Source organism: Frieseomelitta varia, unplaced genomic scaffold (assembly GCF_011392965.1).
Source record: "Frieseomelitta varia isolate USP_RPSP 00005682 unplaced genomic scaffold, Fvar_1.2 scaffold_389, whole genome shotgun sequence".
Classification (NCBI taxonomy): domain Eukaryota; kingdom Metazoa; phylum Arthropoda; class Insecta; order Hymenoptera; family Apidae; genus Frieseomelitta; species Frieseomelitta varia.
In genome coordinates this window covers 3,573-15,174 of record NW_025110133.1, presented here as the reverse complement: position 1 = coordinate 15,174, position 11,602 = coordinate 3,573, and the positions used below count along the sequence as shown (strand labels likewise).

The 11,602-nt window shown below is 32.0% G+C and overlaps 1 protein-coding gene and 1 long non-coding RNA gene across 4 annotated transcripts; both read right to left on the bottom strand.

The window, feature by feature from the left end:
• Nucleotides 1–4,889: 4,889 nt before the first annotated feature.
• LOC122531338 lies at nucleotides 4,890–7,508 on the bottom strand. 3 transcript variants are annotated; one of them, XR_006307253.1, is made up of 4 exons: nucleotides 7,475–7,508; nucleotides 7,196–7,294; nucleotides 6,601–6,743; nucleotides 4,890–4,923 (listed from the first exon to the last, which is right to left on the bottom strand). It is a non-coding gene; the product is annotated as an uncharacterized LOC122531338 (long non-coding RNA). The 3 variants fall into 3 exon arrangements; XR_006307251.1 differs by lacking the exon at nucleotides 7,475–7,508 and having other exon boundaries at nucleotides 7,196–7,457; XR_006307252.1 differs by lacking the exons at nucleotides 4,890–4,923; nucleotides 7,475–7,508 and adding an exon at nucleotides 5,249–5,327 and having other exon boundaries at nucleotides 7,196–7,458.
• Nucleotides 7,509–7,838: 330 nt separating this feature from the next.
• Nucleotides 7,839–8,702, bottom strand: LOC122531337. Its single transcript, XM_043659159.1, has 3 exons — nucleotides 8,401–8,702; nucleotides 7,994–8,111; nucleotides 7,839–7,924 (listed from the first exon to the last, which is right to left on the bottom strand). The coding sequence occupies exons 1-3, from the start codon at nucleotides 8,545–8,547 to the stop codon at nucleotides 7,839–7,841; spliced, it is 351 nt and encodes a 116-aa protein (XP_043515094.1). The 5' UTR covers nucleotides 8,548–8,702.
• Nucleotides 8,703–11,602: the final 2,900 nt, after the last annotated feature.

Here is an 11,602-nt window from a genome sequence, read left to right as displayed (position 1 = left end):
CGGTTAAAATTTTAATTTTACTTTTCAACTCTTCTTCTTCCCTACAGATCTGTTTATTCTTGTGTTTACAGCACATTTTAATATTTCATGATGACATCTCCTAAGTATAAATATTCTGGAGATAAAATAGTCCTACATTCGGATGTCTGGGCGAGGGCACGCTTGGAGGAAGTCGTTGTGGCAGTGAACGAGGGAACCACATATCTATGTCCGTCAATCTTCGAGAGACTCACTGCCATATCGCGGACCGGTGCGCTTCTTCTTTTACCGCATCGACGGCTGCACGGTCCAACGAGGTTTGCGGCCTTCACGCCATCGTCGTTAGGTAAGAGAATGAACAAGAGTCAGCTAGAACTGTAGTCCGTAGATCAAAGAGGATTTCCACGAATAGCTCTGCGATTAGAACCGCGAACACAAGAACAAATAACACCGCGAACAACTCCGCTCTTAACACTGCGCGTAAAAGAACCCTAACTAGGTTGCGCCGAGAACGAAACCGAAATCAGTTCCAGCCGCACCGGACTCCAGAAACGCGAAATCCACGGGGATTAGGATAATGCAGCGTACAGCATCTCGTTGCCGAGAAGAGTTTCGACATTCTGCTACTGCAGAACAGTATATTGGAAAGCTTAGCGCAAGCAGCACAGTACGCGGCTTAGGATCCGGAGTTAGCGTGGCGGCCATTCGCTCATAATATGTGTGGGCGGCGGTAGCCGTTTCCAATTGTAACTTCGATGTATCATTCGTGTTTCAACTCAGCACTCCCCACTGTTCGTGTGCGGAAGTGTTGACTCCTGGCTTCTCATTCTACGTCGCGTCTTGCTATTTCCAGCACAGCGATGATATTGAGTACCTCAGACACCTAGAAAGGGTTCTTCATTCTCTGAGGAGACTCCTAATCTTGATCACAACGCGAGGTCGTCACTCTGGGGTCCCCAGAGCTTTGACGAGAGAGGTTTTCGGGTGGAGGAATTCATCCAAGCGTTTAACCTTCACGTTGTGAACGACGCTACGCAGCCGCCTATCGACAGGATGCCCAGAGGATTGTCGTACATCGATGTTACTCTGGCGACACCCGAAATGCACCGTGTCGTCGGGAGCTGGTGGATCAGGACCGACTGGACGAGATCTGTCCGAGGCCGCCGAAGGCCGCAGTGGCTGAACAGCTTGTCGGAAACAGGAGATTCGACACTTGCCGAACCAACTGATACCGATACGCCGAAAGTCTGACCGGTCAATATCGATCGAGGCTGGAAGCATTCAGGCTTGACTCTGCGAACGATGTAGAACTGTTGAACTATGGCGAATACGCTGACTGTCATTGTTGCTGCCTGTGATGCGTCCATGCCTCGCAAGAGGCTCTTTATGCGGTCCAACCCGTAGTAGACAAAGAAACTAACAAAGCAGAAAAAATCCTTAACCGGCAAAGACGCGAATTTCAAAGGGAACGAAAGGAGTCGCCAGCTCAAGAAGTTGAAATACTGCTCTTCCTTGCGGAAGTATAGCGGAGCGGTGTAGCGTGCTAAACTCGAAAGCTAGCAGCGTTTTGTCACATCACACGGGAACTCGGAACCCTGTGGGATCGTTTGTAAGCTCCAGACGGAAAAATTCTGTCATCATAACTGGAAATTTGAGGCTTGAGCGATTATTATGTAAGCCGAGCCGCAGTCTTATCCGACGATAGACATTGACTGAGCCAATTTGAAGCGACAATGATGGGACAGTATTCCTGAAAGAATTGGAGAACGCGTAAATATAAAGACATGCATATATGACATAGGCGCCTAAGTGGTATAGACATGCAAAAGCAAATGAAGATTTAGAGATTTTAGCAACTTTTTGACGTGTTATGGTCTAAGACTTGCAATTCATAATTGTACTATGTGATTTAACTTTCTTTTCTTATACAAATATGCAAAAGATTCTATGTAATACATTCGAGACTTCAATCAACTTTTCAACCTCGATACATGAAGAAATAAAATTGACTTTCTTTATATATTTTTGACTGATGTATTATAAGCTCTAAAACACACTATTAACTCATTGTATTTGTTAGTTTCTCCATTGTACTTTTAAACACGAGAACTGTGGTTCATCACCCATCTTAAATATGTTAACGATAGAAATGCTTTTGGAAAACCAATATGTTTTATCAATTATTTTATTAATTTATTAATCAAGAATTTGTTAATTTGACAGAGATAATATACTACATTTGTCTAAAGAGTAGGATTTTTAAGAATGGGATATTTCGTTCGAATTGAATGCTAGTTAATGTTCAATGCGTTTCAAAATGCGTTCCAATATTTTGCAAATATTTATTTAAGTATATTTTTTAATACATATTTTGCCTTTAACTTTCTTAAATTTTTATTCGTAATTAGTCTTTCTTAAAATAAAATTATCTAGGGAACAGGAATATATCATCGTTTATAATTTAATATAGTCATAGTTTTGGCAAGCTACTTTCTCTACTTCAAGGACGACTCATCGGACTGATCGATTTATACATTCTACTTGCCGACCGACCAATTTCTTTTGTAAGTAAAAAAAAGGAAGGAAAAGAATATAATATACTACATACCACACAAGTAATGCGCAAAATGTGCTCACCTCGAATAACTTCCAAAGTTCTCATTGAACGAAAAAAAATGGTTTGTACGAAAGTTGTATGGTTTGGAGGACAACATTCTGTGAAGTGTGTATTATTTTTTCTCTTTTAATAAATGATTTTTATAAGAGATTTCGTTGTTATTCCTACTATTTTAAAAAAAATGATACATTTTGATCCATCGAATCAATGGATGCAGCTAGATATCCTTTATGAAAAGATATCGACTTACGTAAGTTGAAAAGTTATTAGTTTAAGAGATATTTTAACTTTATTTTCAACTGAAGAAATTTATCGTTCGAAAAACGAGAATAGTACGAAAACAGGAATATTGCCCTTGTCCTACCTCGTCCTCCATTTATTGATTTTACAGAACTAAAGTTAAAATATCTCTGAAAGAGTTCTTCGATATACGTTTAAGTTATTACTTTTTCTTATAGAAAATATCAGAATGCATAAATGAGTGAAAAATTATGTAATTTCATTTACAGACAAACTAATTGCATTAGATTGTTTCTCCTTCAAAAAACGAAACATGTTTAGTATGAGACATTTCTTCAAACAACAAATAGTTCTGGAAATAATTGCATTTATTGATTACAGAGCCTCGCATATGTTCCAAATTATGTCATTGCATAAGTTAATACAAAATTGACATATTAAATGTGAATTGTTATTGAATAACTTGTAGTTGTGAACTAGAATATTTTAAATATTAGTCTGTTGAAATTTTTGTTTTAAACTTTCCAATCTTAGTGACTATACGTCCCTTATTGCAATATAAACATTTGCAATTACGTTTGATTCTAATCGATGGATTAAAGTTTAGTTCAAAATACAATTTATTCTTTCTGGTACCTAAAAAAACCATCACTTATCTGAAACAATCAGAATTATATTTTTACGATGAAAAATTAAATACAAAATATAAATTAGCATGCATATATATAGGTAATAAAATTATTCTGGAATCAAAATTTATAACTTGATCAATACTTGAAATTTATAGAAAACACGATAAACTTATGGCTACTAATTACTTAATTTCTGTACTACTCGAAGACGAAAAGAATCATATCTATGTGACTTAATCTTATTTAGTAATAGACAAAGATAGAGTATTTTTAGAAGACAGATAATTAGAGAATAAATTTTGTACGAAATCAAAAAAGTATATAACCGTATCTGCTACTACCAAAGTTTTTAGCGTGTCTAAATGCTTAATAAGTAGATGACAAGAATACCGATATATTTAAATTCCAAATTATATCCATAAAAAATAGTTCAAGTACACACAACTAATTGAGAGCGTAGTTAATTAATATAATTTTCCATAATACAGTTGAAACATTTCTGTACAGTTAAAGCGACCAGGTTATTCAATTAAAAATAGATAAACTAATTATTTCTGATTTTCAGACTTGATTTCAACTCGATTGATGAGCGACTGAAAAATTACCAAATTGCCTTGGAATTCTATAAACAATATACTAGAAAATCTAGGATTTCTGCAAACAATATTTCTCCTGTATAGTCTTTAGGACTTACTGCATTTGAAGGGAATATTTTAGGCTATAAAGCCTATTACGCATTGTTGAGTAATCATTGCGCGTCTAAAGTCGTGGAACCTGATGATTCTAAATATCAGTATAAGAATTATTGAACAGAACGAACGTTGAGGAAATTATTATAATTATGAAATTACTTTGTAAAGAAAACGAGAAAAGGAATATTAGGCGCGTCTCTTATTACAAGAACTTTGCAATAAGTAAATATATAAATATAAGTATGTAGTATATATAATTCTCTAGAATCTGAGATGATTTTCAGTGATTGCGATTGATAATGTATAAAGGGACGTACTTAAATGAAAGATGATACCTTTAATCGTACATTTCAGGTAATGAATGAACTCCAGGTATTCCTTTATTCCGGTGCATCATTTCTAACGCATTCTAAATGCGTGCGATGTTAATATGAAGTATCATCTTATAGTGGCAACAATAATGTATAGCAACTAGTACATCATGTATGGTCCGCTAACGTGCTACAATCGTTGTCATTATTTCTGAGTGGAATACATAAACATAAAGAAGGATCAACATAATTTGAATTGCTGGAAAAATATTTCATTCTCATTTTATGTATTTTGGATTCTCACGGTAATATTTCTAACTGTGCTCAAATTTTCGAACGTAGGTACCCATATACCATAGAAATTTAATATTGCTGAATGATGGTTTCTTTGCATAATAAAAAGTAACAATTTCTGTATTGATAATGATAAATTATACCATTCCATAGTATATCTGAGAAAACCATATTGACGAGACGGAAATGGAATAAAACGTGATATTTGATATAATTTTACATTCTATAGTATATCTCAGAATTTATTTGTAAATGATGCTTCTTTGTTTAAGAATTTACTTGTTTGCGTAAGCTTGTGAGATGTTCCACGCAATTGTCTTTCAAAGTTATTCGAAAAAATTTTGCCGATGGAATTTATTGCGGGAAAAAGACACATAATGATGGTCAAGATATTTTTAACGGGAGGGGGGGGGGGGGGGGGGGCACCAATTTAGTGCTTTCTTAGTGAAAATTATGAGAAAATCCGAAAGTGTATGTTGTACCCAAAAGTGAAAATTCGATGATCACGTCGAAATTCCCGGCTCTTTCAAAATTTCCGATGGAGTTAGGTTTCCCGAGAATTCTAAAATTACGAAAGACAGAGCATGAAATAAGAGTATTAACCAAATATGTGATATCCAAATGTAACATTTTGTTTCAAATTTTCGTTCAAAACAATTTTTTTTTTTTTTGACTAACCCAAAAGAGTTTTTGACTAACCCAACTTTTTTGGAAAATTCGAACATTTCCCGAAATTATTTCGAAATTTAAAGGAATCTGACCTGAATCTGAAAAAAATACCCGCTACGATCTAATATTTTCGGGTTCTCTCATACCACCACTGATTTTTTCAAATGAAACTATATTTGCGATGTTGTTCATTCACACGAAAGTTACGATTCCACTGGAACTAATTCTACTTTTACATACTGTGCATCTTTGCGTACTTTATTCTTCACGTATATAGAGGGTAATCTGTATCAAGGAAATAAATGGCCAAACTTGAGTACTGTATTCTGTATTTGGTACTGCCATTAAAGCACATAAAAGAAACTATAAGCCGGAAAACTTTTCCGTTCCGAAATTAACGCTTTAATCATGATTAAGTATTGTAAGATTATTCAAAATTTATTCAAACGAATCGTTGAAATTCATTTTTTTTTCCAGCAATGCATACTTCTTTTAAAAGACATTAAAAAACTACTAAATTTCAAATTCGATACATATTAATTTAGTACATATTTAATATATATTGGTATATTTCAAATTTTTCACATTAGATAATAATTCGATTTTTGAATATTTTATCAATAGTATTATTATCATAAATCAAACTTTCAAATTATTTTCATAAATAAAAGTTCAAATTATGGTTGAAACTCAGCATCTAACAGTTATTCTATTATACTTAATATTCGATACAAGCAAAAAATGTTTATTCCCCGAAAAGGAACAGTTTTGAACATTTTGGTCATACTATATATTTATCATAATATATTGGTCATTTATATATTTTAGCTATATTATATTTTAATCCAATTATTTCCTAGAGACAATAGAATATTATACTAAATAATTTAAATAACTCACTCCTCTTCCTTAAAATAATTTTATAAAGCTATATTTATAATATGCAAATGACGTATAATAATAGAAAAATTACATAATATTTAAATTATATGTACACAATTTATATACGTGATGATAAATATACTTTTTCAAGACATGTGGCTTAAAGCAACAAATAGACAATAATAAATCGTATATAGAATGAATCTTATATAAAGAGTAATAAAGAAATAACTAACGATTAAATAACAGTTAAAAAAATAATGAAAATTATTTTGCGTACTTACGGAATATAAAAGAATTTCTGACTTTCGTCGAACATGCATTGTATTGTATGGTATGCATCAATAACGAACAGTGTAGCACATATTATCATAACAAAGTTCATAATCATGGCAAAACTATGTCCATGGAACATCGTCCTGGAAATCTAAACAGGATATACCATAAACGTAATACAATACAGGGTTGAGAATCTGACGATTTCTGAAATGAAATAGTTTCAAGTTTTCACATTTTAAGTAAGTATGACAGTACAGATGAATTACAATATAATTAAATTTTATGTAGTAAGATTTCTCTGATACATATTCCATTATTTTTCAGAGAATACTCCCATTAATATTCAAAGATTTGTTATTATTTTATCACTTACATTTCATCAAACCTTGCAATTTTAATCGTTATAAATCTCAAATTAATCGTTGCTTTAAATTTTAAATCTAACATTTTGTCCAGATAATTATATAATTAATAATCGCAACAAGCGATTACGTGACTTAATCTTTGTATTGTTAATTGAAACAATTGACAGCTTTCCAAATTAAAAATCGTCAGATTTCTGTCACATTATTTATGCAACGTTTCCAGTACGGGACACACTGTGATGATACTTACATGATCACTGCGTAATATATTGACATTGCTAGAAAGTTTAATAGGCAGGACAATGAGAAATTGTGTTTCAGATACCTAATCCACCTTTGAAAAAGAATGAATTAATATAATATAAGCATGTCTACGTAATGTAATGAATCTAAGTTCACGTAGAAAAACTTAAGAAGACATTTAAAATATTCAAGTTCAAAGACAGCAAATATTCGCAAAAATAAACTTTGCATAAGTATTGGTGTATTAGCACTTAACTGAGAAGATACTAACTTTATTATTAAGTTATAAATTTCCATTGATTTTATTATTTTATTGCGTATAACGATATCTTTCTTGGAACTGGCCATTTCTATCAAATTTCCATCCACGGCATTTTTTATTTGGTAACTAATAAGTGTGAAACTTCATAATATCCAATCGCTATTGGTAGAATCAAAACTATACTCACACAGCAATTTTGTACAGTTCACGTACAAAATAGTCAATGAAAAGAAAACATTGCGACAATGCGTAACTGCTCCCATTAAAATATATGTAATACTCGTTAAAATGAAAGTCAAATAATAATTTCGAGATTGTTTCAGAAGCGTCATTGAAATAAACGATAAATAACAGAGAATTTTGTTCGTAGATATTAATATCTACGCTTTAAAGCCTCGAGAATGCGATGTGGAAGAAACAGCGTCACAGTAAGAACGAAATAACCAGTACAAATTATAACTGCAATGCATTTTAAATATTATCGTTATACTTTTCTTTGCCACCTTATGCGACGATTTTATTTCTCACTTAAATAAATATTTGCATAACGGTTTTCCATCGCTACGTGTGTTTTAAGTATTTTCAATTCTTCTTTGTCTTGTATATGATTCGAATCACGTTTGATATCCTTCAACCAATCTTCTATCTTGAAAAATCCAGGAAAGGTGTTACATGACATGATATTATAATGACTAAATAAAATTAATTGGACTCTTGTAACTTACCTTTACAGATTTAAAAAGGAATATACCATATACTATATTTACATTTGCTATTAAAACTATAATGCCTGTTTGAAATGAAAACAATTGAGAGAAACTGAAACGATTGATAACAAAGATATAAATAAAAGATTAATTCTTTCTCAACTAATGTATTGACGTACGAGAAAACCGGTTAAATAATGATATTTCGTACGAATGGAATATTCTTACCATGAGAAATATTGAACCGAGAAGAAGTATCAGACATACGATCGTAGTGTGCACTACTCTTAACTGCGTTGATTTCAAGAATGTCAGTCCTATCACGAAGAAACAGAATTTCAGGTGTCTGTAATACTTGTAGCTGTCGAAGTCCATTCTATTCGACTGTAGGGAAATATCTGGCCGCAGTCGTGGCTTTACACATTTCGCAGAAAGTTAAAGAGAGGGACAAAAATATTGACACCGTCGCGTGACACAATTTGTGAATTACGCATGAGGGGAAAATAACTGTTCATCGATGCGCGTGAATAATAAATGTTTCCAAGAAAAAACGTTACTTTTATTCTTTTTCTTCCTGTTCCCCTGCAATTTTCACACAGTTACGCTTTAAGAATAAAGTTTTAAGAATAAATTGTCTCCATAGTATGGGGAAAGTATCAATCAAACCCAGGTATTTTCTCGCATTTACAGCAACGTATGTTGCAGCATGAAAATTACAGATTACGAAAAGAAGAGTCAGTACTGTCGTTTGAGAAGTGAAGTTGGAATTTCTCTATTGCTATTGCTATTGCTCTGTTTTTATTTTTCTGCATTTTATTTTTTGAAGCGTTTGAAGTTCTCGTATGAGCGTATGAGCGTTCTCCTCGAGCTGTGCAATATTTGTGCTAGACATAATAGACATCGTGAAGTATTACATTTTATGAAAATTTTTTTACAGGAAATGCTTTTTTTTAACGTACTGCTTTCTACTGACAGAATATTTTTATCCTGTTTTAAATTGCAATGACGGGATTATTTCCAAACTGATTCAGAATAATATTATCGTGGATACTGGATTAACCCGGGATTACCCACCTGGGGGTCTAGCGCAGGTACATCCCGACGATTAGACCCTCACGTGGGTAATCCCGGGTTAAGAACATCGTTGAAATATCGTACGATCAGTATTATTGCTAGAATAAAGAAAAAATGTAATGGTATGTATTTAGCTGTTTAAAGTTTGTATTGTATCTTTTCATTGTTTATATGTTTGGAAGTTGGACACACCTGCTAATTAATTTTATTATCCTCTTTAATATTACATTTAATATTTTGATATAATTGAAATTTAAATTTCTTGTATTCTTATCTTCTAATGTTCTTATTGAGTTTATTGTTACTTTGAATACGAAATTCTGTGAACTATACTATATCCATGACATATGTAAAAAACATGATACTTAATTATAAAGGATATTCTCAAGTATCATCAACAATGACATGACTGACTGATTTTGATGAAACAACAGTATTGACGTACTTGAAACTCTACTTTGATAATGTATTGTGTTCGCTCGATATTATTTCCGTTCGTATTTATTTGGAATTACATTAGTTAACTGTTACAAGCATGTGAAATTAATGACATAATTCAATACACTTTTTCAAAGAATAATCATAGTAGTAGAATAAACGGGCACTTTCCGAGAAAATAAATACTGCGAAATCAACTTTTCCGATTACGATGCAGAAGCAAACTTTACATACTGTGACTCCCATTAATATTGAATTGTCATAGTTTTTTAAATATTATCATATAATAATAAACTTAAACTTATTTTAAAGCCTGAAGCCTCTACTCTTAAAATATGTACATTATTCACTTTATTTTAAAAGATTTTTAAATTATGCAAATATACGAATTGGAAGACACTTTTTTTTCGAATGTGCTATAAATTATCATAGTACGTGAAAACATTGAAATTTTCACGATTAAATATACAGCGACAGTTTAAAACTTATTGTATGTTCCTTTTTTCCCAATTTATTTAACTTTGAATATTAAACGATAAAGTTACGATATTTTGAATTCTTGTTCATCTAAACTTAATATTTAGATTCATAAATAACAAGGAAAGATCATACATCAAGTTTTCTGGGGTTATTATAAGGAGGACACGTCAATCTTCAAATTCATTGTAAATTCAATCATAAATGAAATTTTTCGATGCTTCTGCATACTGTGACAATTTATAGCATTTTCAAGATGAAAAGTATCTTCATTTGTCCTCCCGTTAAGTGATGTAATAATATTTTACGATAAAATGAAAGACGCATTTTGGAAATAGAAGCTTCAAGTTTTAAAATGAGCTCAGATTTACTATTGTATGAATGTTATTTTATAAAATTATAGTGTTCGTGTAGTTTATTATTCAATCATTTTTATAATTTTTAATCGTGAGGAACTTCTCCTTTCCTGGGATTATTAGTGAATTTGAAGTTTGCTCTGCTGTTGAATAATCATAAACACATCATAGATCAGCGAAGTCTCGAAATTTCACGACATTTTAGTCTCCAAATCAGCTTTTGAGAAAGTTTAACACTGATACTTTTAAATTAAACAAATCAATCAAAATTTATTTGCCCATCGACAAAATTCGGGAATAAAACAGTACATGAACCAAACCCTCCAGTCCCGATGATTTTTATATGTGTTAAAAGATTGACATTTTCTTGGGAAGAGAGTTGTTTTAATTGTCGATTTCTACAACATAGTTAGAATTTAACAAGATCGGTGAGAGAATGATTGATCTATAAATTTACTAATTCGTCTAATCACTCGCTTTCAAATATCTTTGAACATTTTTAGTTTTAGTTTTAATATTCAGTAGATATTTACGATAGTATATTATATTGTCATTAATGTATATGTTGTCATTAATGTATTAATGCTTCACAAATTTTTTATTGTACAAAATATTATTTAATTTTTCTAATTTTAATGCAAATATGACAGGTATTGTCCTGCGATTTTAGAACCGTGAATGCGAAGAAATGATTGAATACTTCGAATATATTTCCCATGGCTTAGATGAATGCTCAATAGTTATTTCTCACGCATTCTAACATTTGGCAAAGAATTGACTGAACATGGAATGATGCTAGATTTAAATTTAGCCGAATTGGCGAACGAATGAGCATTTATTTCATTCAAACGTACTGTTGGAAATGTTAGGTAGAGTGTGTAAGTTATGACACTCCTAGAAGTCAGGAATATCTCCAATTATTATAACACATTTTTTAATTTGTGGACAAGGATATTTCGAACATCAAACATCTGTAATCATCTGCAGCTTGGCTATTTTATTTTAACTTTCTAAACGTACATTAGTGATTGCCTATTATTGCAACATATTTACATGAATTTCATTTAGAGATCTATACTATTTAT